Source organism: Thamnophis sirtalis, unplaced genomic scaffold, assembly GCF_051295495.1.
Source record: "Thamnophis sirtalis isolate CommonGarterSnake01/CBP01778 unplaced genomic scaffold, rThaSir2_p1.2 scaffold_1, whole genome shotgun sequence".
Taxonomy (NCBI): domain Eukaryota; kingdom Metazoa; phylum Chordata; class Lepidosauria; order Squamata; family Natricidae; genus Thamnophis; species Thamnophis sirtalis.
In genome coordinates, this window is record NW_028261381.1 from 95,169,116 (window position 1) to 95,195,918 (window position 26,803).

At 40.0% G+C, this 26,803-nt stretch overlaps 1 protein-coding gene across 2 annotated transcripts in view; it reads left to right on the forward strand.

Moving 5' to 3' along the window:
- Positions 1–26,450, forward strand: part of NADSYN1 (NAD synthetase 1) — a 39,142-nt gene extending 12,692 nt beyond the window's left edge. Inside the window, exons 12-21 of one of the 2 annotated variants that reach the window (XM_087719124.1) lie at positions 70–118; positions 2,675–2,777; positions 6,946–7,114; positions 8,919–9,054; positions 13,883–13,989; positions 17,471–17,602; positions 19,152–19,221; positions 20,184–20,312; positions 20,770–20,946; positions 26,145–26,450. In XM_087719124.1, the coding sequence (XP_087575250.1) occupies positions 70–118; positions 2,675–2,777; positions 6,946–7,114; positions 8,919–9,054; positions 13,883–13,989; positions 17,471–17,602; positions 19,152–19,221; positions 20,184–20,312; positions 20,770–20,946; positions 26,145–26,168 (1,096 nt within the window). In that variant the 3' untranslated portion in view covers positions 26,169–26,450. Of the gene's footprint in view, positions 1–69; positions 119–2,674; positions 2,778–6,945; positions 7,115–8,918; positions 9,055–13,882; positions 13,990–15,002; positions 17,222–17,470; positions 17,603–19,151; positions 19,222–20,183; positions 20,313–20,769; positions 20,947–26,144 lie in introns of those variants that run through there. The other variant, XM_087719127.1, reaches the window with a different exon arrangement.
- The last annotated feature ends 353 nt before the right edge of the window (positions 26,451–26,803 follow it).

The following is a 26,803-nucleotide window of genomic DNA, read 5'->3' on the forward strand; positions in this document are numbered from 1 at the left end:
GGTAAATGACATGATTTTGTGAGAGTGTGCTTTTTATATTTGTTTTAAAATATGTCTGCTGTATTTCAGCCTAGGTCCAGCATGTTGGCTTTGGGACTACTTAAGGTGTAGTAAACAGGTAAAGATTTTAATTTTTTTATTGACCCAAATTCTAAGCAATGGTAAAATCTGTATGAAGATTTAGGGAAAGAAGGGAAGGTGTGTGTCCCTCCCTTTGTCTGTGTCTATGTAGAAACTAGAAGCTTGCAATAGCAATTGACCTATATATGCTGCCTTTGGACTGTTTATGATCTTTGGGCTCTTTATGACCTGCCTCATCTTCTATCATCTGTTTAACAGCTTGACTCTTTAATCTAGCTCGAGCAGTTGAAATGAAACTGAAGCTTGTTTCACACAGGAAGAGCTTGGGAATGGGCATTTTGCCATTGACAAAAATTCTTGCTGCCTGAGCTTGTTCTATTCTCCCTTTTAATACATCATAGTTCCATATTATTATATTAGAACAGGGGTATAAAACTGAAGGCTTAGTGCTTAGATATGGCCTGTGGGGCCGTCCTGGAAACAGCGAAGGCCTGGCCTGCAGTGCTTTTCCCAATGAAAACAGAGATTGGGAGGCTCCATTTTTAGCCATGATGGCCTTCTGCAGCTCTCTGTCATAGGAAACAGAGCTCAGGGGGAGGGGAGTGATATCAAGCTGGCCACACTCCCCCTGGCTATGCCCCCTCCCCCCCAGCCTTCCCGAGGTCAGACACAACCCTAATGTGACCCTCAATGATATTGAGTTTGACACCCCTGTATTGGAGGGTTTTACACTGAGCAAAAGGATAATGCCTTAGTGGCTTTTCAGCTGAAAAAGTTGTCATAATGTGAAGTAAGTGAATGCAACGTGAGTTGGGATTGTAATGAGTGGTGTCTTATGTTTGTAACATTGTCCATCTGCTAATGACTTAAAGCAGGGATCCCACATTTTGAGTCAATAGGCATATTTGGAAATTAAGAGCATGCTCCGCATACTCTCATAAATGGAAGAAACTCCCATTTATAAGAGTATTTATGAACTTTATACATGAAATGTAGCAAACTCCTTATGCCAGAACTCAGCTTATCTTTATGTTTACACTGTGCAGATGAACATGCTCCTGATTAGGTGATAGTCACCTGTCATATTATTTAAGAAAAATGCCTTTGATATCTGTATGAACTCCAATGTCAAGGTTCCGATTGACATTGGAAAGGAGAATCCTGATATGTCACATGAGTTTGATACCCTGTCTTAATGCAAAGCTTTATTGAGTACATCATTTCGGCACACCATGAAAGCGGAAACAGTGCTAGAGAATTCCCAGGAAATCCAGTATTATTAAAATATAGAATCTTCCCTCCCCCCATTAATGCAGATCACATTGTCCAATTGGGTGTCGGGGTGGTGTTGTGAAAAGATCTGGTTTCTTGTTATTGTCTGGAATACACATTCCAATATTTCCCTCCCTTTCCCTCCTCCCCGGGTGTGTTGGCAAGCTGCGAAGCAATGAAAGTGAAAGCAGTTTGAATGCACTTTGAAGCTTGACATCCAAAGATAAATCTACAAAATAAACTGTGTTTACTCTGCTGCTTTTCTGTGACGTTAGTAGTTTCTAATTGACTTCTTCTCTAATTAAAAGAATCTTTATAGCGAGTGGGGGAAGGAAACTTAGTAAGCTCCAAGAGAAGTGTTGGTGTAGCGGTTGTCTCTGCTTAACAAGAAAAACTACTACAGTTGGTTAACTGCACTATTTCTGCCATAAGTAGGTTTGCAATTTTAGTTTGCTGATAATATATTTACCAAGTAAATTTAATTAGTGTGTGTTTGCCAGAACATGCATAATTTATATTTAATGAGTTTATATATCTCTTAAGAGTCATAATTCAGAAAGGCTGATAGGGTGGGAAGGGGAATATAAAAGTATTAAAATACCAATTCTTCCATATTCCTATGTAATTGTTGTCTTTAATTGTCATTGTTAAGAGAGAGAGTTCTGAAAAGAGAAGATCCAAATAGTAGATACAGATAGTCCTCGACTTACAACAGTTCACTTAGCGACTTCGAAGTTACAACGGCACTAAAAAAGTGACTTATGACCATTTTTCACACTTATGACCTTTGCAGCATCCCCATGGTCATATGTTTTGCATTCATGATGGTTGCAGTCTCCCCGGGTCATGTGATCTCCTTTTGCGACCTTCTGACAAGCAAAGTCAATGAGGAAGCCAGGTTCATTTAACAACTATGTTACTAATTTAACCACTGCTGTGATTTACTTAACAAATGTTCCAAAAAAGGTTGCAAAATGGGGCAAAACTCACTTAACAAATTTCTCAAGATCATAAATTTGGGACTCAATTTTGGTCATAAGTTGAGGAGTACCTGTAGTCTCAGCCAAACTAATATAAAGAACCTTCTTGTGTTACCTTTACAGCTGCAGGCTTTTCGACAATATTTTCTACATCTGTTTTCAAATTGTAAATTAACCTTCATTTTGGATGTTAATAATTATGGACCATTCATGGATAATTGTAACTAGAAATAAATAATGTTGAACTATAAAATTAATAGTTTGAAGATACAACTCCTGAAAAGTTGCATGCATGGTTCCCAACAATGTTCTAATTTGGTTTCCTTATTGTGATTGTTAAGGGAGGATTTTTCTTGCCACTTAGTGGTGGTGTGGACAGTTCATCTGCAGCCTGCATTGTCTATTCCATGTGTCTTCAGATTTGTTATGCAGTAAAAAATGGAAGTAAGTGCATTTTAGCAGTTTGGGTTACCCAAGGTTAGTTGTAGTTATATCAGTTTTCATATTTCCAGGAAACCCTTTCTATGTTTAATTTGTTCATTGAATATATGAACTTTTAAAAAATTGAATTACAGCATTGGCCCCTCGGGCTCCATTGTTTTTTACATTATTTGATATTAACCTTTTTAGCAAATGTACAAATTAAACTGAATCTTTTGCCCTTAACCATCAATCTAGAGCAGCGATAGTGAACCTTTTTTGGCTCGCGTGCCAAAAGCGGGGTGGAGTGCAGGGGGGCTCGTAATCCAATGTGCAATCCCCAGCGCGTATGCGCACATGACAGGCACGACCTCCCCATTTTTTGCATGCTTTTTTTGCACTCCCCAGGCTCCAGAGGCTTTATGGGAGCCTGGGGAGGGCGAGAAGAGCCTCCTGCGTCTCGGGAGGCTTCAGGAGCTTTCCTGAAACTTCTGGAGTGCAAAAAACCAGCCCTAAGGGCATACCGGAAGTTCAGGAATGGACCTCCAGTTTGCTCAAAGGGCTGATTTAAGCCCTCCAGAGCCTTCAGGGAAGTCTCTGGAAGGCCCCTGAAGGCTCCGGAGAGCTTAAACTGGCTCTCTGAGCAAACCGGAAGTCACTTCCTGTTTGCTCGTAGAGTCATTTTTCGTCCTTTTTTGTACTTTGGAGGCTTCAGGGAAGCTCCTGAAGCCTCCGGAGAGCCTCCAGGGTAGCGGGGGAGGGGGGCTCTTTTCACCCTCCCCAGGTTCCTATAAAGTTTCTGGAGCTTGAGGAAGGCGAAAAATGGCCTCAAAAAAAGGCTAAAGTCAGCTGGCAAATGGCTCTGCGTGCCACCTGTGGCACGCGTGCCATAGTTCACCATCCCGGATCTAGAGTGTATCCCCGAGTAATTCTCTGAGCATTTAACATATGTTTTAATATTAGGAAATTATAATTACAATTTATTATAATTATAAACATAATTATAATTAAGATTTTCCTGTGCTTTGATTTGACATGGAAAAGTAGAATGCTTTGAAGTATATGGTGGAAATATACTTCTGTAACATCTGTTGGCAACTTCTTAAAGCAATTGCATCTTGTCCAAAAACCATACAGCTGCCATTCCACAGGTGTAATAAAATGCTGGGAAAAGATGCACATTTGCCTCTTGGAGTGTTATGCCCATCTATTCCAGGTTTAGTTTAGTTTAGTTTAGTTTATTATTTATAGGCCGCCCTTTTCCCTGAGGGGACTCAGGGCGGCTTACAATTTATAGGGAAGGGGATACAAGACAATGAAACAATAAACATGAAAACAGTGCAAGTAAAAATAAAACACAACATTCATCATTCGGGTGGGGGCAGATTACGATCTTTATCCCCAGGCCTGACGGGATAGCCAGGTCTTGAGGGCTGTGCGGAAGGTCTGGAGGGTGGTGAGGGTACGAATCTCCACGGGGAGATCGTTCCAAAGGGTCGGAGCTACTACTGAAAAGGCTCTCCTCCGCGTAGTTGCCAGTCGACACTGACTGGCAGATGGAACTCGGAGGAGGCCTAATCTGTGCGATCGAATAGGTCGCAAGGAGGTAATTGGCAGGAGGAGGTCTCTCAAGTACGCAGATCCACTGCCATGAAGGGCTTTATGGGTGGTAAGTAGGACCTTGAAGCGCAAGGTTGTACTTTTGGTCAGGATGTTAATAAAATAATGAAATTTTTAATCTCTCTCTATACAACACATATCACCTAGCATTTCCAGTGCTCGATTGCAGCTGTATTTTCTAGAAAAAAACATTAGTAGTGTGAGCAAAACCAATAATAATTGGTCCTTTGTTACCAGCCCTCTCACTGAGATGTTTCCAAAAGGCTTTCAAGTAAACCTTTTTGCCACACAATTTGAAAACTACATAGATATATGTCTCTATACTTAGAGTATTTGCTAACTAAACAGGATGAAATTAGCTTTAAAGATTTAGAACTTTAATGAAAGAGTATTTTGTTTTATCAGTCTCTTGCATAATGCAAAGGATTACATGATTGTTGAATTCTGAATCACAAATCTTTTTCTCCAATATATAACTTGTGTTACAATATATGTACTTATCAATATAATTAGACTGGAGAAAATTAGTGTTGATTGCCAAAATTACTCTGAAATACCTGCTACTGATTATTGCTGCTGTATTTTTAATTTAGGAGGAGGAGAAATTAAAGGATGTAGCGATACCAGTTGTAATCTCTCCAACTTCAATCTATGGAAATAGTTTCCGTCATTGAAAGGGTGACCTCTTACTCATTCTCTTTCTCTCTCTCTCTCTTGCTCCCCCCCTCTCTCACTCACACACAAACACACACATACCTTCCAGTTAGTGAAAATGTCTACAGCTGCGAAGCTGGCAAAGAAGCCTCGTTTTCCCTGCTGTCCGCAGCTCTCAAAGGAAGGAGGCAGGGAAGCGAGCCCCGGGCCTCATCTCTGCCTCCTTTCTCGACAGCTGGCTTCGGGGACAGCCAACCTTTCTCAACACTGTGCCCTTCACTCGCCTTTCACCCGGAGGCTCTGCCAGCAGGGCACCTACCATTTCACCTCCCGAGAGAAGCTCGGGAGAGACGCGCAAATGGCTGCGAGGCTCCCGAGGAGGAGGTGGATGGCGGTGGTGTGGACAGCATGGTGCGGACAGGCGGGGCAAGAAACAGAGGGGCGACTGGGCGGGTGGGGGGAGCAAGCGGGGGCAGGCCATGTGAGGGGCCATTCCAATACGGGACTTCCGGAGGAATGGGTATGCAAATGCACGCCGGATTTCTGGCACGGGTACGCATGTACAGGACCGTACCCCCTGAAACCCGCCTCTGACACACACAGACACACACACACACGTATGTCTATGTGTATACACACCCACACACCTTTTGAGACTCATAGGCAGACATAAAGACAATAGTCCTTTTCATGTTAGTCACTTATTATTGGTTGCTGATAGAGCCGGGATGATGAACCTATGCAACGCTTGTCACAGGTGGCACACGGAGCCATTTGTTAGGGCAAGCGAGGCATTGTCCTGTCAGCTACAGTGCACATGCACGCACTGGCCAGCTGACTTTGGCCTTTATTTTTTGGCTGTTTTTCGCTCTCCGGAAGCTTCCCTGAAGCCACTGGAGGGAGAAAGACAACCCATTGCGCAAACCGGAAGACTGGGAACAGACTTCCGTTTGTGCGTTGGACCATTTTTCTCCCTCTGGAGGGCAAAACATGGCCATAAGGGCAAACCAGAAGTCCGTTTTCGAACTGCCCAGTTGCGCGGAGGGCCATTTTTCATCCTCCAGAGAATCCTCCTGAGGGCTGGGGGGGGGGGGGCAGGGGAGGCTGTTTTCACCCTCCCCAGGCTTCTAGAAAGCCTCTGGAGCCTGGGGAGGGCAAAAAACGGGTTCATGGTGAGCCAAAAGAGTGGGGGGTCGCACACATAGAATTATGGGTGTGGGCACGCCTGCCTTTTGGCACGCAATGGGAAAAAGGTTAGCCATCACTGTGATAGAGCATGCAATATTAGCATTTCTTATAAATTAACTATCTGTTTTGTGAAGAATGTTTTTATTGATTCCTTATTTTCCCTACATCTGACTTCTTTTTATTTTTATAAGGCTAATCTCATGTCAGTAATATGCTATACTCTATAAGAAAGTTCTGTAAAATCCATTTCCTTATAGATTAACTACCTTTTATAAAAACATTAAAAAAAATTCAGCCAAGGCTAAATTTTCTAGTCCAGTTGATTTTAGTCAAAGATTGCAATGCGTGTTCTTATCTCTCATATGGAATCAGGGTATTTAAAAACAAAGGAGTACAGATAGCCCTCAACTTTCAAACATTTTTTTAGGGACCGTTTGAAATTACAGTGACACTGGGAAAAAAAACAACTTATGACCATTTTTCACACTTAACAATTGTTGCTTTCTTCTGACACAACATGATTAGGTTACTTGTTCAGAATAGAAGTAAATGTATATGTGTGTTGGTCTGTAAACTTAAACAGACTTAAATTAAAGAGTTTTATTTAATACAGGGTTTTATTTTATGAATTGAAATAAATGGTTTTCAATTTTGTGTTCTAAATGCAAATGTGAAAAAAAAATGTTTTGTTTACATTCCTCTTTTTCCTACACTCTTGTTTTTTCTCCAGATCAGACAGTTTTGGATGACGTTCGCAGAATTGTAAATGATGAAATGTACGTACCAAAGGAAGCCCAGGAGCTGTGTGGCCGTCTTTTAACAACTTGCTACATGGCTAGTGAGAATTCTTCTCAGGATACTTATGACAGAGCCAAGTCTTTGGCTAAAGAAATAGGCAGGTATAAAAATTAACATTGAATAGTTAAATTTTATTTATATATTATATAGTTAAATTATATAAAAGTGCATTCCAGCCCCAATCTGGTATAATAATTGTAGTAAAAATCCTTGAATGCAACGTTACACCTCTATTGAGTAATAAAATGTATCAGCAGTCACCAGGAACAATATTTGAAAGAAAAAAGGAGCATGGCTTAAAAGTGTTAGTCTGCATTTCAGGTTTGGTGTAGGCTTTCTTATGACTTAAAACATTTTCCTCATTAACCAATTCCATTTTCCCCCCTTTGGTGCATAAACAGTGTTTTTCAACATTTACTTGTTTAAAAGAAAAAAAAGTCTTCCTGAGTGACAGATTTTCCATATAAGAGGAGATGGAAAAGCATTTTTGCGTATTCAGATAAATATATTATCATTCCATTTTACTGTCAACAAAAACTGTGGCAGAAAAAAGTTTTGGCATGTATGCTGGACGTGGATAGATGTACTGATGATAGAATATCTTTAGGCTCTTTGGATAAAAACTTGAGGATACTGGGTTACATGTTCTTTCACAACATCCAGGTTTTTTTTAAAAAAAAGGTCTTTTGAACCAACCCAATTACACTACAACTACTGAACTTCTTTTAGTCCATTCCACCTGCTCTTTTGTTCAGGGCCTAAATCAGGGGTGTTAAGCTCAGTTTCATTGAGGGCCGCATTAGGGTTGTGTTTGACATTAAGGGGCTGGGATGGGCATGGCCAGCTCGATGTCACTCATGTTGGGGGCACCTGTGGTAGCCTGAGCGCTCTGCTAGTGATAACTCTGCTATGATAGCCTTCTGCAACCCTTTGCCAGTGAAAACGGAGCTCCATTTTCACTGGCAGAGGCACCACGGACTGATCCTTCACTTTTTCCAGGTTAGTCCCGTGGGCCAGATCTAAGTGCCCCACAGGCTTGATCTGGCCCACAGGCCTTGAATTTGACACCCCTAGCCTAAATTTAAGGTAAGGTCTAGAAATGACACCCTATGAAATGTTGCTTATCACATTTGAAGTAGAAGGTTTTTTTTCCCCAGATCAGAGCAACAATCTATCTAATCAAAACTGTTCTGAATTACTACTCTCCTCATTCCTACTAATAAAATATTTTTTTTGCTATAGAGAAATATTTTTCACCTTTGTGCGCACATTTTCACAAACACATTTTCTATTTTACAGAAAAAATGCAGTTGGCCAGCATTTGCCTAACTAGAGTTAGTATTAGCTTTAAAAGCTGAGAGCCATGTTTGTGAAGTGAAACTTAAAAATGTTTTAATCGTGTGCGTGACTTAATGTCAGCTTTTTGATTAACAACTACTTGGACAAGTCCCTGAAGTTTTCTTGGCAAGTGCTTTGCCATTGCCTCCTTCTAGCCAAGGTTATCCAGCTGGCATTGTGTCTAATGCATAATGCTTAATGGCAATAGCATTTAACCTTATATGCTGCCCCTTAGCGCTTTACAGGACTTTCTGGGCAGTTACAATGTTGAAGCATTATTTGCATATTGCCCCCAATAATCTAGGTCCTCATTTTACTGCTCATGTAAGGATGGAAGGCTGAATCAACTTGGAGTCGTGTCAGGATCAAACTCCAGGTTGTAGGCAGAGCTTGCCTGCAATACCACACTTTAACCACTCTGCCACCCAAAGAATTGCATAATGCTTAAACAGGAAAGCATGATTGAGTTTCAAATTATATCTTTTCTTTATTAACTTGTTGTGCATGCTTTATTTGTTATTAGTGCTAGTTTAGACACAATTACATAGGCAGTATTTCTTTCCCCAGCTATCATATCAACATAAATATAGATGGTGCAGTAAAAGCCATTTTGGGGATTTTCAGTACAGTGATGAGACGATCTCCTCAGTATCAAGTGCATGGAGGAAGTACGAGAGAAAATCTGGCTCTACAGAATCTGCAGGTAATATAATAAAGAAGAATATTTGTAGTTCAGAGTTGAAATGAGGGGTCCTTGGTGCTCTATGAGCTGAGTTGTTTTCTTGCAGATATTTTATTACCCATCCTTAACATCATATGTGCTAGAAGGGAATTGGGTTTGCTCTCAATTTATTTTCTAGTGTCTTTCCTTGTCAGTATTAATGGGAGTTGTCTTAGAGCAGGGGTGTCAAACTGGAGGCCTGCGTACAGGCCACATCCACTCCAGCTTCACAAAGGGAAAAAAACATCGCTATACATCACGTGACATCAACCTGATGCTGTGACTTTGACACCTACAGCTTAGAAGTTCTTTGGTTGGGCTATTTACTGTTGGCTTGTTTGACAGTTTCGGGATTAAAATATTGTTTATTTGATTATTTATCTGATGTTAAAGTGGCTAGTTATAAAAAAAGTGCCTGACTACTACCCTAACCCAATACAACATGACCAAAACAACCCCTAAAAAGGATAACACTACCATACGTCAAGAACATCTCAGAAACCACCAACAGACTTCTATAATCATATGGAATCAGCGTAGCACGCAAGCCAACTAAAGCCCTTTGAAACATTCTAAGCCAGTGATGGTGAATCTATGGCATGCATGCCACAGATGGCACACGGAGCCATTTTTTAGGGCACGTGAGGCGTTGCCTTGTCAGCTCCAGCAAGCATGTGCACGCTGACCAGCTGACTTCGGCCTGCTTTTGAGGCCATTTTTGCTCTATGGAGGCTTCCTCAAAGCCCTCAGAGCGTGAAAAACTGGCCCTACGGGAAATTCAGGAACGGACTTCCGCTTTGCTCGTAGGGCCATTTCTCACTCTCTGGAGGGCGAAAAAGGAACCTAAGGACAAACCAGAAGTCACCATTCCTGAACTTCCAGGTCCCCTATGGGTCCGTTTTTTGCCCTCGAGAAGCTTTAGGGAAGTTCCTGAAGCCTACAGAGAGCCTCTGGGGGGCTGGGGGGGGATATATTTGCCCTCCCCTGGCTCCTAGAAAGCCTATGTTACCTGAGGAGGGTGAAAAAAACGTGTCAAAAGGGGGGCGGGTGATTGCGTACACACAACCCCTCTTGCACTCCCCCCGCTTTTAGCACGGGACCCAAAAAAGGTTAGCCATCACTGTTCTAAGCAAACAAAAAGATCCAGCAACCCCAGAAGAAAAAAACAACTAATCTACAACACACAGTGTAATAACTGCAACAACCACTGCGTAGGACAAACTGACAGAAGACTGGCAGAAGACATCCATGATTAGCAGTCACTAATTAGCAGTCAGAAGACATGATGTAAACTCTTCGATTTCACAACATATGGAGAGACTTAACCATGATTTCCATTGAAAAACTGTGACCATCCTTAGACGAAGCCAAGTCCAAAAATGCTAAGGAATTTCTAGAAGTCTGCCAGTCTGACAAATTAGCCATCACTAGACACATAGACAAACAATATGCCTATAAACTGTGCAAGTGATAATCAACAAGCAAAGGGGAAACAAAAAGATCTAAGCATCTCTCTACCCGCAATCCAGTGCTCAGATTAACTCCGAAATTAACATCAGACCAACAGTCAAGAAAACACAATACCCCAATCGTGAAACAGCCAAACAAGCCAACAGTAAAGGCCCACCCAAAGAACCTTTAAGATCAGTCCTGCCTACACTAGGCAAGCCACTAGAATATAAATTGAAAGCAAAACCCACTGCTTACTAGAATTGATGTTACCTAGTTTGGGTAATGAAATGTCTGCAAGAAAACAATCAAGCTCAGAGAGTACCAAGAACCCCTTGGTATAATAAAGATCCTAGTCACGCAATGCACGTTGGCGGTCAGAGGTGGGTTCCTACCAGTTCGCACCAGTTCGGTAAAACCGGTTCGTCAAATCTACCGAACCGGTTAGAAGAGGTTCCACCAGTAGACCCAGAAAGCAGGCCACACCTACAGAAGGGGTTCCAAAAATTTTTGAAACCCACCACTGACACACACACACACACACACACACACACACACACACACACACAGACAGACAGACAGACAGACAGACAGACAGATTCACACACAGAAAGAAAGAAAGGAAGAAAGAAAAACAGAAAGAAAAGTGAGAGAGAGATGAAAGAAAAAAAGGAAAAAGGGACAGAGAGAGGAAGGAAAGAGAGAGAGAAAGAGAGAGAGAGAGAGAAAACACATGGCCGGCAAGCCACTCCCACCAGGTCACATGGCTGGCAAGCCACTCCCACAAAGGAGGCCACACCCACAGACTAGGTTCGAAAAAAATTTGAAACCCACCACTGGTGGCGGTGATGTGTTGTGATGATTCCGGCAGCCTTGAACGGGTCTAAAACAGACTGTGCAGAGGCCAAAAACACAACACACGGAGGCCAAAAAGCACGGAGGCGGTGGCGATTCCCCACAGCTTTGGAACATCCACAAGCCAATGGACACAAGCCATTCCATTGATTAATTGTTCTCACTGTCAGGAAATTTCTCCTTACTTCTAGTTGGATCTCTCTTTCGTAAGTTTCCATCCTTTACATCTTGTCCTGCCATTAGGAGTTTTGGAGGATTGGTTGACCCCCTCTTCTTTGTGATAGTCTTTCAAATATTGGAATACTCCAATATTTGAATGAGCTGAGCTCTGGAATGAGCTGTATTTGAATATTTGAATGAGCTGCCCCGGGAGCTTCGTATAATCCCCGATCTCCGGTCCTTCTGATACGCCCTAAAAAGTTGGCTTTTCCAGCAAGCCGGCCTGGCCTGAACAAAATAAAATAAATGATTGATTATTGTTAATTTTAAACGAATTTTTTAAATGTTATTGTTAATCTTAATTGGGTTTGTTTTTTGGATACTCTATCTAATTTTTTAAAAACTTTTTTAATATGTATTTTTTTTAATGTTGTAAGCTGCCCTACGTCCTTTGGGAGAAGGGCGGCATATAAATCCAATAAACAAACGAACAAACAAGCCATGTCACTCCAAGAATTAAACTAGACACACCCAGTAGTCTAGACAGTGTCTTCTACTTGCTATTAATGAAAGGGGAAGGATTGTGACACAGATTGCCCAATTGCTGGGTGGCTATGTATACAGGTGAAACTCAAAAACTTAGTGCAAAAGTTCATTTATTTCAGTAATGCAACTTAAAAAGTGAAACTAATATATGAGATAAGACTCATTACATGCAAAGCAAGCTAGTTCAATCTGTGCTTTGTCATAATTGTGATGATTATGGCGTACAGCTCATGAAAACACCATATCCACCATCTCAGAAAATTAAAATATTACATGCAATCAATAAAACAAGGATTGTATGTAGAACAATATTGGATCTCTGAAAAGTATAAGCATGCATATGTACTCAGTACTTGGTTTGGGCCCCTTTTGCAGCAATTACTGCCTCAATGCGGCGTGGCATGGAAGCTATCAGCCTGTGGTATTGCTAAGGTGTTAGGGAAGACCAGGATGCTTCAATAGCGGCCTTCAGCTCTTCTGCATTGTTCAATCTCATGTATCTCATCTTTCTTTTGGCAATGCCCCATAGATTCTCTATGGGGTTCAGGTCAGGCAAGTTTGCTGGCCAATCAAGCACAGTAATCCCATAGTCATTGAACCAGGTTTTGGTGCTTTTGGCAGTGTGGGCAGCTGGAAAATGAAGTCAGCATCCCCATAAAGCATAAAGTGCTCCAAAATCTCCTGGTAAACGGCTGCGTTGACCCTGGTCTTAATGAAGCACAGTGGTCCAAGGTCCTGTTGCTCAGTGGTCCAAAGTCCTCTTTTCTGATGAGAGCAACTTTTGCATCTCATTTGGAAACCAAGGACCCAGAGTATGGAGGAAGAATGGAGAGGCCAATCAAGCACAGTAATCCCACGGTCATTGAACCAATTTTTGATGCTTTTGGCAAAAGTTGCTCTCATCAGAAAAGAGAACTTTGGACCAAGGAGCAACAGGACTTTCCACCACTGTGCTTCATTAAGACCAGGGTCAAAGCAACTATCTTGCTTTGCATGTTATGAGTCTTATCTCATATATTAGTTCACCTTTTAAGTTGCATTACTGAAATAAATGAACTTTTGCACGATATTCTAATTTTTCGAGTTTCACCTGTATATTAAGATATCAGGATAGAAATTAGGAGACTGGTTAAGACATCAGGCTAGAAACCAGGACACTATCAATTGTAGCCCTACCTTAGTCATGAAACTGGGTTAGGTGACTTAGGCTAGTCATTCTCTCTCAGGCAAAATTTCAACTTCTTATACATTTTGTAAGAGTAATTATGCATGAACGGAAATCAACTGGTTTGTATTTTTTTGTTTTATTTCATATAAATTTTAAGGGCTTTAACCATCTATTTCATTGTTGGTTTATTTGTCTAATACAATTTACATTTCTTTTACTCACATTTCTTATACTCACCTATAACATTTTTTGCAGTATTAAAAGGGGACAAAAATGAAGGCAGCATTCATTTAAAGGTTTGAAAGGGGATTTCCCTCCCTGGGACAGATAAGAAAGATGTAAAGTTGGCTTGCGAGAGATGAAAGCATCTTGGATCTTAACATCCATAATCCAGATGTCAAATACTTTCCCACTAATAGCAGTTTCAGTTGTCTTCTCTACCCAACTATCATAACTCCCCAGTTCTCTCTTTCCTTTTTCTTCTTATCTTGATCTTCTTACCTTGATTATCATCTTGATTTCCCTCTTACTCCTTTATATGTAATGCCTACTGTGCTTTGTGTACCATTTCTATTGTATACCATTTGAAAATTCTAGCTTTAGTAATTCCTAATTTCTATGTTTAACTTCTAGGCCAGAATAAGAATGGTAATCGGCTATCTATTTGCCCAGCTCTGTCTGTGGACTCGCGGAATGCCTGGTGGATTGTTAGTGCTTGGAACAGCTAATGTGGATGAAAGGTGATTTATTAAATCTCTTTAATTGCTGATAACAATAAAAAACATTGATTTTTGGGGCTTTCTATTAGATATTCCTTCTGTGTAAATTTCAAATAGAAAGAAAACGGTTACCATATAACGGTAACCGCTAACTGCCTCCCTCCGTCCCATCAGATCGCATAGAGTAGGCCTCCTCCGAATTCCATCCGCCAGTCAGTGCCGACTGGCGACTACGCGGAGGAGAGCCTTCTCAGTTGCAGCTCCGACGCTTTGGAACGATCTCCCCGTGGAGATTCGTACCCTCACCACCGTCCAGACCTTCCGCACAGCCCTCAAGATCTGGCTATCCCGTCAGGCCTGGGGATAAGATCCGAACCTCGCCCCACCCGAATGCTGAATGAATGTTGTGTTTTATCGGTTTATTTTTTTTTATTCACATTTTGTTTTCTTTCTTGTGTTTTGTCCTGCACTCCCTTCCCATTGATTGTAAGCCGCCCTGAGTCCCCTCAGGGAAAAGGGCGGCCTATAAATGTCAATAAAACTAAAACTAAACTAAGTAACTTACAGGAAGATAACTGGACATGTTAACTCTGAAGTCTTTTCTCAATACTACATAAACTATAATAAAAAGTGGTCCGAAAAATAGTAACATTACATAAATTATAATTGACAGTTAAAAAGCTTACTGTAGATTTTTTTTATTGACTGTGGATATATTTCTGAGTGACCTTCCTTCCCTTTGATTCATTCATACACATCCAATCGGAAAAGGCTGTAATGGGAGGAAAGAGAACAGCTTAACCTCATTTGACTTAATGGATGCATTACAGCAGGTCTTCCTTACCCAGTCTGCAAACTTTTTCTCAAAATTATTGGACAAATTTATACAGTTATAATTGCAGAATAACTTTGGGGAGTGTTGAATATTGTCTTGATATATTTGTAAGCTTGTGTAAACAATGCATTACAAACTCTAGCTGACCAGATTATATGGGCTGAAGATAAATATCTAGATTTGTTTCCAATTATTTTAGGAGATCTCAACAAAGCCAACTTAAGGAAAGAGCTACCAAAATATTTTCAGCATGTCAATTGTCTCACAAGAGGAAAGAATACTTTAGACCATTGCTATGCAACATTAAAAGATGCTTATCAGTCCCATGAGCAGCTGTGGGACACTATGATTATTGCATGATTCACCATGTACTTGGGTACAGACAAAGACTTAAAACCATGAGATCAACAATTAAATCAGTGAGAACTTGGACTGAGAAGGCAAAGCTAAAGCTACAGGCTTGCTTTGACTCCACTGATTGGAATGTTTTTGAAGATACTTCTGCAGACTTAAAGGAACTCACAGATACTGTAACATCATATGCCAGTGTGCCAACCAGAAACCTGTGAATGTATAATAACAATAAACCTTGGTTCACAGCTAAACGTAAGCAGCTACGTCATACCAAGGAGGAAGCCTACAGAAAAGGTGATAGAAGGCTGTACAATCAGGCTAGAAACTTATTAACAAGAGAGATCAGAACAGCAAAAAGAAGCTACTCTGAAAAGCTAAGGAATCAGTTCTCAACAAATAAACCAGCAAACATGTGGAAAACTCTTAAAAATATCACCAGTTACAGCAAACCACCTTCCCATGCTAAGGAAATCAACAACTGACAGATGATCTGAATGTGATTTACTGTAGGTTTGAGGGAAAACTATTGCCACCTATCTCCACAATCCCCATCTCAGACACACCCAACAACGGCCAAGTCTCCTACAACTGACCCCATCCCATTGGGCCCACCACGACTGGAGATTAGACAAAATGAGGTACAAGATCTATTTCACAGACAAAAGGCAGGAAAAGCACCAGGCTCAGGCAAGACAACTCCTTTTGCTTAAAAGCTTGTGCTGACCAACTGACCACAATCTTCACTGCATCTTTAATAAATCACTAGAGATGTGCTATGTTCCTTCTTGCTTCAAATGCTCTACTATCATCCCAGTGCCGAAGAAACCCTCCATCAAGGAACTGAATGACTTCAGACCAGTTGCTCTAACTTCTATAGCTATAGATGTTTGAAAGACTAGTGCTGGCCCACCTGAAAACATCACAGATCCACTGTTAGACCCCTTGCAATTTGCCTACCGAGCAAACAGATCGACAGATGATGCTGTTAATATGACATCTTGAATCTCCAAAGACCTATGCAAGGCTCCTCTTTTTAGACTTCAGCTCAGCATTCAATACCATCATTCCAGATATTCTTCTAACTAAACTAAATCAGCTACCTGACCACACTTGTAAATGGATCCTAAGCTTCTTAACAAACAGGAAGCAACAGGTGAAGCTAGGCAAAATCACATCAGATACTTGTTCAATTAGCACAGGAGCCACCCAGGGCTGTGTGCTTTCTCCACTTCTCTTCTGTCTATACACCAATAACTGCATCTCAAAAGATCCCTGTGTTAAAATACTGAAGTTTGCAGATGATACAACAGTGATTGGTCTCATTCAAGACAACAATGAATCTGCATACAGACGGGAGATTGAACAACTAGCCTTGTGGTGCAACCAGAACAATCTTGAACTAAATACACTCAAAACCATAGAAATGGTAGTGGAATTTAGAAGAAATCTTCTATACTATCACCTCTTACAATACTAAACAGTACAGTATCAACAGTAGAGACCTTCAGATTTCTAGGTTCTATCATATCTCAAGACTTAAAATGACACCTAACATCAAAAACCTAATCAAAAAAGCACAACAAAGAATGTTCTTTCTGCACCAACTCAGAAAGCTCAAACTGCCCAAAGAGCTGCTGATTCAGTTCTACAGAGGAATTATTGAGTCTGTCATCTGCGCCTCTATACCTGTCTGGTTTGGTTCTGCATCAAACAAGACAAACACAGACTTCAATGGATAATTAGAACTGCAGAAAAAGTAATTGCTACCAACCTGCCTTCCATTGACGATGAATCAAAAAGAGGGCTGTGAAAATATCTACAGACCCCTGACATCCTGGACATAAATTGTTTCAACTTATACCCTCAAAACGAAGCTATAGGGCACTGCACACCAGAACAACTAGACACAAGGACAGTTTTCCCCCGAACGTTATCACTCTGCTTAACAATACTGTCCCACAACACTGTCAAATAATTTACTAAGACTGTATCACTATTATTATTCTCATCCTTTTTATTACCTATCTCCTCCTACTTATGATTATAACCATGTTGCTTGTATCTTTCAATTTATATTGTTTTATTCGTTTCCTAGTATGATTTGATAGCTTATTAGTAATATTGACTATCACTAAGTGGTGTATCTTTTGATTCTTGATGAGTGTATTTATTCTCTTTATGTATTTATTCTCAGAGCATATGCACCAAAGACCGATTCCTTGTGTGTCCAATCACACTTGGCCAATAAAGAATTTTATATATTTATATATTGTTAGACCTATAGAAAATAAATAAAAAATATTTCCTTCTTAGCCTTCGAGGATATTTCACAAAGTATGACTGTTCCAGTGCTGACATCAATCCTATTGGTGGAATTAGCAAAACAGATTTGAAATGCTTTATGCAATATTGCATTGAGAATTTTCAGCTAACATCCCTCAAAAGGTAAGTAGAGAGTAAGTAGAGTGAAGCTTATTCCAGCCTGTTCCGGTATAGAATGATCTGGAATCTTGATGCTTTCTTCCCCCTTGGTTTTCCTAGGATTACTGAATGCTTCAGAATTTGATCTTAACTAGGACTTGATAGAATTGGAACTAAATTCTGAATATCAATGAGTAATAGTTCCTTTAAAGTATGATTATATCAAGTATGGTTTTGCTGGCTAATAAAGTTTTGTCATACTGACTTTCTTAGCATTGAGCCATTTTATTAATACAATACAAATTTTATTAATACATACAAATTGTATGTAATAGTCTTGCACCCCTAGTCAGATTGTTTGTTTCCTGATACAACTGTGGAGGCCATTTTCTTACTTGCCTATAAGTAGTACAAGTTAATCTGGAGGAATATTTCAGATAATAGTCTTGCTGAAATATCTAGCCTCTTTCCAGCTTCATGTTCTTTATTGACTGGGATGTGAGCTTCTGGGATATGTTGATATTTAACTAAATCCATTCTTCCTATTACCCACACAATTTTTCAAATGCCACTATTTACACACAATTCCAAATTACCATAGAACCATCCTCAGGCTTCATGTTTGGTGAAAAGGTGATCTTTTCTTCAAATGTTTCATTCTCCCCACCCCCACCCCCTCTAAAAGTATGTTCTATAATTATGTCTGAATACTTTCAGTTCATGAAATAATCAATTCGTAGTATTTTCCTCAAAATAGTTCAGGCTTATCAGTGTTTTCTTTGCATACCTTAAGATTTCGTGATGAAATCAGGGAAAAGTCTCCCATTAAAATCATTGTATAAAGAGTCATGTTCAGTGGACAAATGCTGAATATTAGCTAAACCTTTTTTAGTCTTTGCAGGGATTTGTGAATTTTCTTGGCATACCTGACTGGTTTGGGGCAATATTCCACAACCATCAGAGAAAAAAATGAATCTGAAAATAAGTTGGTTATTTCAGCAAAACAACAGTTTAGATATTTACCTTCCAATCTACCATGAAGTATTTTCAGTTGAGAAAGAAAAATATTTTGGAATGGTATTCATAAGTCCTCAAACTTTTATATTGCTAAAGATCAGTTTCCACTTACCGTGTTTCCCTGAAAATTAGACAGGATCTTATTTTCTTTTGACCCCTGAAATAAGCACTTGGCCTTATTTTCAGGGAGGTCTTATTTTTGAGTTGCAGTAGGCGGCGAGCATGGTCACCTCATGAATGGAGGGCATATTTTCGGGTGAGGGCTTATTTTAGTACATGCACTCAAAAGCCCGATTGGGCTTATTATCCGGGGAGGTCTTATTTTCAGGGAAACAGGGTTGGGATTCAGTGAAACATACAGTTTGCCCAAATTTGTGCATTCACCTGTAAGTAGTCAGGCAATGTTGTGCTTGTACTTGAATAGAAACATAGCATGAGGCAGACAAAAGATGTAGCCCCACTTAATAATTGCTTTGGTTGAGATGGAACATGTTCATAGTAATAGTAATGTGTTACTATAGATTAATTTGATTCATTTCATTTTACTTGTACACAGTATTATATCAGCACCCCCAACAGCGGAGTTGGAGCCACTGCAGAAAGGAAATGTTACTCAAATGGATGAGGTAAAAGCACAGTGGCTACTATCATCTTGTAAGCCCATACTTTTGATTTGTAGCATCTTATTCATGCAGTCTCTTAATCTTCATCAAAATTCAAGAAAATCTGACTTTTGTGATTTAGGCATCATATGAAACTCGGCATATATTAGCCAATTGTGTATTTTTCCTGTTAAGATATTTCTGCTGCAGGCTCGCGTGTCTTCTGTAATAGTACAGGTAGTCCTCGACTTGTGATTCAGTTGAACCCAAAAGTTTTGTTGCTAAGTGAGACATTTGTTAAGTGAGTTTTGCTCCAAAATCTATCTTGCCAGTTGTTAAGTGAATCTGGTTTCCCCATTGACTTAGATTGAACATTGTAAAAGGGATCACATGGTCCTGGGATACTGCAACAATCATAAATAGAGTCAGTTGCCAAGCATCTGAATTTTGATCACTTGACTATAAGGAGGCTCAATGATCATGTGAAAAACAGTCAATAGCCATTTTTTTCAGTGCCCTTGTAACTTTGAACAGTCACTAAATTAACTGTTGTAAGTTGAGGACTATATATAAGTTATAATGAACATATATTGAAGAACTTAGAGTCCAGATTGCCAAAAATCTACCAGAGCTTCACTATTCCTAATTAGCAAAATACTTTTTAGTAACCCCCTTTCACAAAAAATAAGGAATTTTGCTGATAGTAGTTAGAAATCTGCACACACACACCCAGATCACTCCAAAACTGCTTCTGAATTATAATTAATTAGACATTAGAACAGAATTGTGGGTTTTAATATAATGAAATGATATAACTATGGTATTGTATTTTCATCAAGTTAAATATTATTTTCCCCCCAGTTCAGAGAAATCTAGATTAACTATAGTTCCAATTCAATGATGGGTGGCTCTTGAAGAATGTATGATTCTTATATTCATCTGGTTTCTCTATTTCTTTTCTTTTTGTGCTGCGTATGAAATGTTAGGTAGACATGGGTATGACGTATGCTGAACTCTCAGTCTATGGTAAACTAAGGAAGATAGCTAAGGCCGGACCTTATACCATGTTCTGTAAACTGGTCACAATGTGGAAAGAGATATGTTCTCCAAGAGAGGTAAACAATAAATGTCCATGACCTACATCTATACAAGCAGCACTAAGCCTTAGCTTATACACTGGGACGGTCAAAGTATAAATTTGAATTTGGCAATCATGATTTGATGATAATGATAATGTCTGAATCATTTCCCGGTTATGATGTCTTCAATTATAGACTATTCTTAATCAGTAAGTGCTGCAGTTTCATTCAGGAGAATTCCAGGGTTCAGTCTGTGTCTTGGGGAAACTGCCCAACACATCTCACCTAACTGCAGTTCTGGTGGCACCCCGTTTTGCTTTGAGCATTCCTCTTGATAATGCTGAAAGAAATCAGTAAGATTGGCCATGCTTAAATGTAGGATTGCAACCTTTGAATCTTAGTTATAGACTAATTCTATATGATGTTTCTATGGGGGTGGGTTTTGAATTTTTGGTCTTTTTGAGTCCCTGAAATACTGCATTTTGTTCACCAGGTGGCATCAAAAGTTAAGCATTTCTTTCAAATGTATTCAATCAACCGACATAAAATGACTACCCTTACTCCCTCCTATCATGCTGCCAACTACAGTCCTGATGATAATCGCTTTGATCTGAGACCTTTCCTTTACAATTCTGCTTGGTCCTGGCAGTTCAGGTGTATAGATGAACAGGTAAGCAGTAATCTATTTTGATGTCATGTGCCGTCCATGTTTAGACGTGTATGCAGACACAGGATTTAACGTTCTAGCTGACTTCTGAATTTAAAGCCATCTGTCTAGTTGAGGCTGGGTTTGTGATCTGTGGGTATTTTGAAACATCATAGTTGGCAGAGGTTTGAATCTAGCTTCCTATGCAGTAGCGTTAATGCTATTTAGGCTCTGAAGTTATATTTAGAATTCTTTATTGGCCAAGTGTGATTGGACACACAAGAAATTTGTCTCTGGGGCATAAGCTCTCAGTGTACATACCGTGTTTCCCAGAAAATAAGACAGGGTCTTATTTTCTTTTGACCCACAAAATATGGCTTGGGCCTTATTATCAGGGGAGGGCTTATTGTTTTGGGGTTGCTGGGTGGCTGCTCTCTTGCAGCCACCCAGCAACGAGCCAAAGAGCCAGGCACAGCCTCAGGGTCAAACAGCTGTGTTGCGCTGTCGCAGCAGCACTACACAGCATCCATGAGATGACCACGCTCATGAGCAGCCTCCCGGCAACCCCCCTTTACAGTGGGGCACAGCGCCATTCACTGGGGTATCGCCAAGCTGTGTGAGTGCCTGTTCACCACCTTCCAGCTCCTGCACTTGGTGCCTTCGGAATGCCCCAAGTCAGTGAATGGGGCTCTGCATGGCTGGAGAGGGGGGTTACGCGAGCGGCTTTTCCGTTCCCCGCTCGTGCGCCTTGCAAGCTCACAATGGGAGTACGCTCTATGGTTGTGGGCTGGCGGCTGGCAGAGTGTACTCCCAGAGCGTACAACCATAGAGCGTACTCCCAGAGCGGCAAATGCCGGAAGACTCTGCATCCAATCTCCATTCTTTGGAAGCTGCAGAAAAAGCCATGTGGCAGCGGCGGGAGGCGGCGGTGGCAGTGGAGATGCCTTGGCTCTGCAAGGAGAGCTGGGCTAGGGCATCGTGAGCCTGGGAGGTGCGTGAGCAGGGAGCAGAAAAGCTGCTTGCGCAATCCCCCCTCTCCAGCTATGAAGAGCCCAAGCAACGCAAGCCTTTTCTCCCCAACTTGTTCTGCGGCTTGGCGCTTTCGGGATACCGCTAGGTCGGTGACCAGCACTCTGCCTGGCCGAAGGAGTGGTGGTTGTCCAGAGAGTTTATTTTTGGGGAGGGCTTACATTTTTGTCCAATCAAAAAATGTGGCATGCCCTTATTTTCAGGACATGTCATATTTTCAGGGTACAAGCAACAAGTGATGAATCATGATCCTAATCATAAAATACAATAATCATAAATAATAAGATACAAACTCAGTAATAGTCATATGTTACTAAATAAAAACAGAGCATAAACCATAAGGATACTAAATAAAGGCCATCAACATAAATCATAAGGTACAAACAACAAAATTATAGTCATAAATAGCAAAGGAAATAGGTGTTAGGAAAGATGAAAAGATAAGAAGGATAATAGGTAATACAACCCTACTAGGTGGTTTGACCTCCTAGGGCCTAGACAGTGTTGTGGGAATTAATTGTTTAGCACAGTGATAGCATGGGGTAAAAAACTGTGGTTGTTTTGGTGTGCGTGCCCTGTAGCGTCGTCTTGAGGGAAGAAGTTGAAACAGTTTACGTCCAGGATGTGAAGGGTCTGTAAATATTTTCACACATATAAGTTGTGCCTAATGAAGCTTAGGATCCTCTCACAGTGGTCATTCATGCATAGGCTATTGCTTCTATACTTTTCATGGTTTTTTTTTTTTTACATTTGAATAAATGATTAATTACCTCAACCAAAATAAAATACAATTTTATTTTTATTTTTCAAATGCCTGATTTATTTGCTCTAATGAAATGGTAAGGCTGAAGTCCTGTTTGCATTACCGTTTAGCTTTGAACTATGATGGCAACCATGGCTATGATTTTATTTGAAAGCATCAGATGTGGAAAATCAAGCATCTCTAGTCATTGTGGCTTGTTTGTGATTTTCATTCACAGCAATGACATAATGTTAATATTCTTTTGCTAGACAGCAGAATATTAGCCTCTCTACGTATTTCCTGCCAAAATGTTCCACCATGGTTAGTATCAATAATGTGTTTATCTACGCAGTAAATGTTAATTCCCATCTCTGAAATGCCAGATAATATTGCAATTGTATCTGACTTCCTGGGAAATCAAGATTAAAATATGCTATGTGGTCCCAGTCATTTTAATGCCTGTAGAAAAAATCTTGCAAAATTTTCCCATAATATTTCTCTATAGTATTGATTCAGGGTGAAGGTAAAAAAAAAATCTTATTGGTTTGCTGATGGACAGCCTTATTTAAAAAAATCTTTCTGGGTTCATAATATATAGCAGTGATGGAGAACCAAAAGCTGAATGTCTGGGTTCTAGTGTGCATGTGCGCCCGACAATCAGCTGGCCGGCACACATATGCAGGCCAGTTTTCGGCACTGCTGGGCAAGCGAAGGGATCGTGCTCTGGAAAAGCCGAACGTCCGGGTTCTGGCACGCATGCGCACCCGACAATCATCTGGCCATGCCGCCTGCACACATGACAGCTGATTGTCGCACACGCATGCGCTCCAGAAACCCAGAAGACAGACAGGCAAGGCTACATGTGCCGGGTGACATGGCTTCACGTGCCACTTTGGACATGCATGCCATAGGTTTGCCATCACGGGTATGATGATGTTCCTCCATCATGTTCAAAGAGGACCTTGACATCTAACAGGTTGTGGACTGTTTACATAGACAAGATTAATCTAGGCTTAAGTATCTGATTACTAGTTTTTTTTCTATGTTATTAGCCTTTGCCAGATATTAATACTGTGTAGTATTATTAATAATTGGATGTGGAGGCTTGGTTATATAAAAAAACACCCATGTTAGGCTGTTATCTTCAGCAGAGTGGATGACAAAAGATGGCAGGTGATATTTTTCTTGTTTGAGAAGGAGGAACTAAACTAGTAATTCTGATCTGCATGTACTGAAATTCAGATGCTTATTTTCCTGTACTTGGCAAAGACCTTATTCTTCCTAATCTTCTACTGTTGACTGTTTTCTTTATTTTATGGCTTTTAATGCCAACCTATGACTAATGTAGTCATGGAAGACCATCTCATTTTACTTCTAGCATTACTAAGGCTTTGAGCAACAACTTCCCAGCTAGAACTTACAGTACTCGCAGTTTTAGATCTATTTGTTCCTATAATAAGAGGCCACTCATTTGTCCCCACCTTCTCCACTGCTCTTTTGGGAAAAGGAACAATTGGACACACTAACTTACGAGATATATAGAATTGCTTACTCAACTGCTTCTAGACTAAACAAAGGGTGCTGAACATAAAAGTCATTGTGCTTCTAGCTGCACATGCAAAGATTTTCCTCTTTGTACCCACAGTAATCATGCTGAACTTGTAACTTGCAGTAGGAAGCAGACATAATTTGAGTAATGGCTGCAAAGGTAGAGACATGGATTATCTGGAATGCCCACATGGCAGGAACTCTAAATAAAGAACACCATGAATGTTTTGGAAGATATACTGTATATAGGCTAATATGTTTTCTGCCCATCCAAATATGTAAGAACTGGTGAAGAGAAAGAAACGTCGTTGTAGGAATGACAATAATTGCTCCTGTATTGGACCTGAATCTATTATCCTTGTCCTCTGGAAATGGTGTCTTATTATTCTATCATATGAGTAGTTGAGGCTATTATAGGTAGTCCTTGACTTACAACAGTTCATTTAGTGACTGTTCAAACTTACAACGGCACTGAAAAAAATTGACTGATGACCATTTTTCACACTTAACAACCATCGCAGTCATGTGATCAAAATTTGGACGCTTGGCAACTGACTCATAGCCATGACGTTGGCAATGTCCCACGGTCACACGATTCCCCTCTTGCAACCCTCTGAGAAGCAGAGTCAATGGGGGAATCAGTTTCACGTGACAGCCGTGTTATTAACTTAATAGCTGCCACGATTCATTTAACAACAATGGCAAGAAAAGCTATAAAATGGAGCAAAACTCACTTAGCAAATGTCTCACTTAGCAACATAAATTCTTGGCTCCATTGTGGTCATATGTCAAGGACTACCTACATTTTAGTACTGTGGTAATACTGTACGTAGGAGTCCTTATGCTTATAAGGAAGTAGCAGATTGGTATTTTTTCTGTCTGCTGCACGTGTTGTAAAGTCACAGGTGGATCAGGCTGTGTGGTTATGGTTCAGTGTTATGACTGTAAATGTTTGTTTATTTTTAATTAGACTCTGTTGGCATGTAGGCTTCTTTCAATATGTCCAAATCATGTGAGACATTATCATAGAAAAATAATGGTGTGAGTTGATTACAAATGCTGATTAACAACTGATCAGGTTGGTTCAGTGACCTTTTAAATTTATGACAGTGCAGACCAAGTGGTAGTACTTATATTGTAGAGCTCACATTCTCCTTTATAGGTTGCATCATCCCATAATCTCATGATTATGATATGGGTGCTTAGACCATTACAATATCGCAGCATCCGGCCATCACAGGATTACCATTTGCAAACTTCCAATAAACCACATCAATGGATAAGCCAAAATGAGGTCAGAAATGGTGACCATGTTATTTTGCACTTAACAACTCATGATTCCCTTTATGATGGTAACCAGAAGTGCTGGAACATCTGTTGCTAAGTGGCTTGGTCATGTGATATCATGCTTTACAACTGCATTGCTTAGCAATGGAAGTCCCAATTGCCACTGTCAATCAAGGACCACTTGTATTTCTAACAAGGGAGAGGAGGGATGAACAATGGCCTGATAATAAGTTTGAATCCCCTTGTTAATTATTGTAATACGTTGTAATAATTATTTAATGATGCTTATGTTTTTTTCTTGGAAGCTGAGTTTTACTCTGCTTTTAGATTAACACCAATTGTTAAAAGTTTCCTTCTCATTTTTGTTACAATCTAACTAGATGTAGTAAACAAATGTGTGTTTAAGCTTTCCCAACAGGTTCTGCTGCTTGTCAAAGCATATTAGGAAAGGTGTAGTTTGGAATAGAGAAGATTTAGCACTTGTTGAAATTTGTTCATCACACAATCCTCTTTTGCTTAGAAAACATAGCTGTAGTGGTGGGATTCTGATAAAAACAAAGTTGCATGTAATACAGCATTTTAGACAAAAGATAATTCTGTGCTTTCTAATTTACAGGTTTCTAAACTAGAAGCTAAGTAAGCGATGGAAACTTCAGATCAAAGATTGAATTTGCTCTCTCTGTCTTGCTGCTTGGGATGGATGATTTTTGCAGAATCATCTGTAAAATTGAATAATATGATCAAAGAATGAATATTATTTAAATATTAAGTGTTTTTACTTTTAAAATAATCTATGCAAATAATGCAATTGTCACAATTTTAAAATCAAAGCTGTTAATCCAGAACATTTTTGAATAGCCTTAATGTATTTGTCTCAGACTGTGATTTTTAGAAACTATATTCATTAAAATCTGAAAATAAACTGTTTTCTTGACACACATTTTCTAAAATCCACAACCCAACAAAGTTCAACTGTACTTCATATTGTTTATATTGTGTGTCACATCAGGATTCTTGCACTTACAAAGTGAGAAGCTTCCTTTGCTGTCTTCTTTATGTATTTCTCAAGTTGCCTGATAGTTAAGAGCAAATCTCAGAAGTGCCAAAGAGAGGGGGAAATCCAGTCTTGTCCACATGGGCAGATAAATTATGAACAGCCTCATAAATACATGAACAGCCTTGTAAGCCAGTTGGTTAGATAATATTGTTAGCTGTCCCACAACTTTCATTAGGATATGTTCCTAGATTAATGAGCATAAACCAATGTTTGAATAG